The 1,524-nt window shown below is 24.5% G+C and overlaps 1 protein-coding gene across 1 annotated transcript; it reads right to left on the reverse strand.

Annotated features, from left to right (window-relative positions):
- Positions 1–363: 363 nt before the first annotated feature.
- Positions 364–1,239, reverse strand: DICPUDRAFT_160477 (uncharacterized protein; the record flags this gene model as incomplete). The annotated part of the gene is made up of 1 exon (XM_003295182.1): positions 364–1,239. One exon carries the CDS (start codon positions 1,237–1,239, stop codon positions 364–366), a length of 876 nt encoding a protein of 291 aa, XP_003295230.1.
- Positions 1,240–1,524: the final 285 nt, after the last annotated feature.

Genomic DNA, 1,524 nt, shown 5'->3' on the forward strand with positions numbered 1-1,524 from the left:
CAATAAAAAAAAAAAAGAGTCTAATTTTCACCCAAAAATAAAAAAAATTAAAAAAAAAAATTAAAAAAAAAAAAACAACAACACACAACTTTTGAAAAGGGGATAGCAAAAATAAAAAATATGTGTGTAAATTAAAATAGAATAATAAAAATAAAAAAAAATGAAATATAATAAAATAAATTATGTTATTTCTTAAATTTTCTTCATATTTTTATTAATAGCTTTTAAAAAATATTTTAATTACACACATTTTTATTAATAGCTTTTAAAAAAAATTATTTTTTTTTATTATTTTTTTTTTTTTTTTTTTGTTTTTTTTTAAATTTTTTATTAAAAAAACAATAAGTGTGTGGTTTAAACCACTCAACTGAGACACTTTAAAATTTCTTCAAAAGTTGGACGTTTTGATTGGGATGCATCACTGCAATTTGAGTATATGCTAAACCAGTCAATTCTTAAAAAGTTATCCCGAAGAATATTACTTGCAAGTATCTTTTTGAGAACAACAGAAAAAGAGTACACATCAGTTTTTTCATTTAGATCTGCACGAGTTTGGCTTTTATCACGTAGTTCTGGTGCAATGTATTCAATTTTACCTTTACATTTGATTTCTTCGTGTGGATCATTATTACGGCTGAAAGCAAAGTCCACAAACTTGATACGGCATTTGTTTCCAAAACGATATACTAAAATGTTGGAAGTTGAAATATTAGCGTGGGTTACACCTATGGAATGCATGTATACTAAGGCTTTAACGATTTTACGGAGAACAGAAAATAACTCGACTGGGTTGGGGTTGGTATTCAAGTAATTTTCTAAGGTGATTCCATTGACCAATTCCATAATAATATAATAGAATATTCCTAATTTGAGAATGCCGTGGAGTGTGGGGAAAGATTGATGTGGGGCTAATAGTTTAAGATTAGCAGTTTCGTTGTAAAATGTGTCACCTTTCATTGGATAACGTTTACAAGCAACTTGTATATTATTGTGGGTACCGATGAAAACCTGAGAAAAGTAACCTGAACCGATACATTGACCAGATACATAGATTTGGCCTGGTTCAATTGTTTCGAGCTCTTGTTCTATTTCTATTTGTTGCTGTTCTTCATCTCCATAAATCTTAACGACCATGTCGAGATCAAGATTACATGTGCATTTTTTACCCTCCTTTTCATGTTTAAAGATGAATTTCATCATTTCATTATTCAAAATTTTTAGTTCCAATGGAATATCCATATTAGATATTGTTGGCTCTATACCTATAATCTTATTTTTATTTTAATTGAGTAATAATAATTATTATTAATATATTTATATATTTTATTTTGAATTTTAAATTATTTACCTGTTTTTTTTATTTTATTTTTTTTTATAATAAAAGTTTTTATTTGTTAAGAATATTTTATATTTATATGTTATGAATTTTAAAAAAAAAAAAATAGAATTATATAAATAAATAAAAAATAGAATTATATAAATAAATAAAAAATAATACACAAAAAAAAATAATACAATAAAAAA

The sequence above is a fragment of the Dictyostelium purpureum genome (assembly GCF_000190715.1).
Source record: "Dictyostelium purpureum unplaced genomic scaffold DICPUscaffold_801, whole genome shotgun sequence".
Classification (NCBI taxonomy): Eukaryota; Evosea; class Eumycetozoa; order Dictyosteliales; family Dictyosteliaceae; genus Dictyostelium; species Dictyostelium purpureum.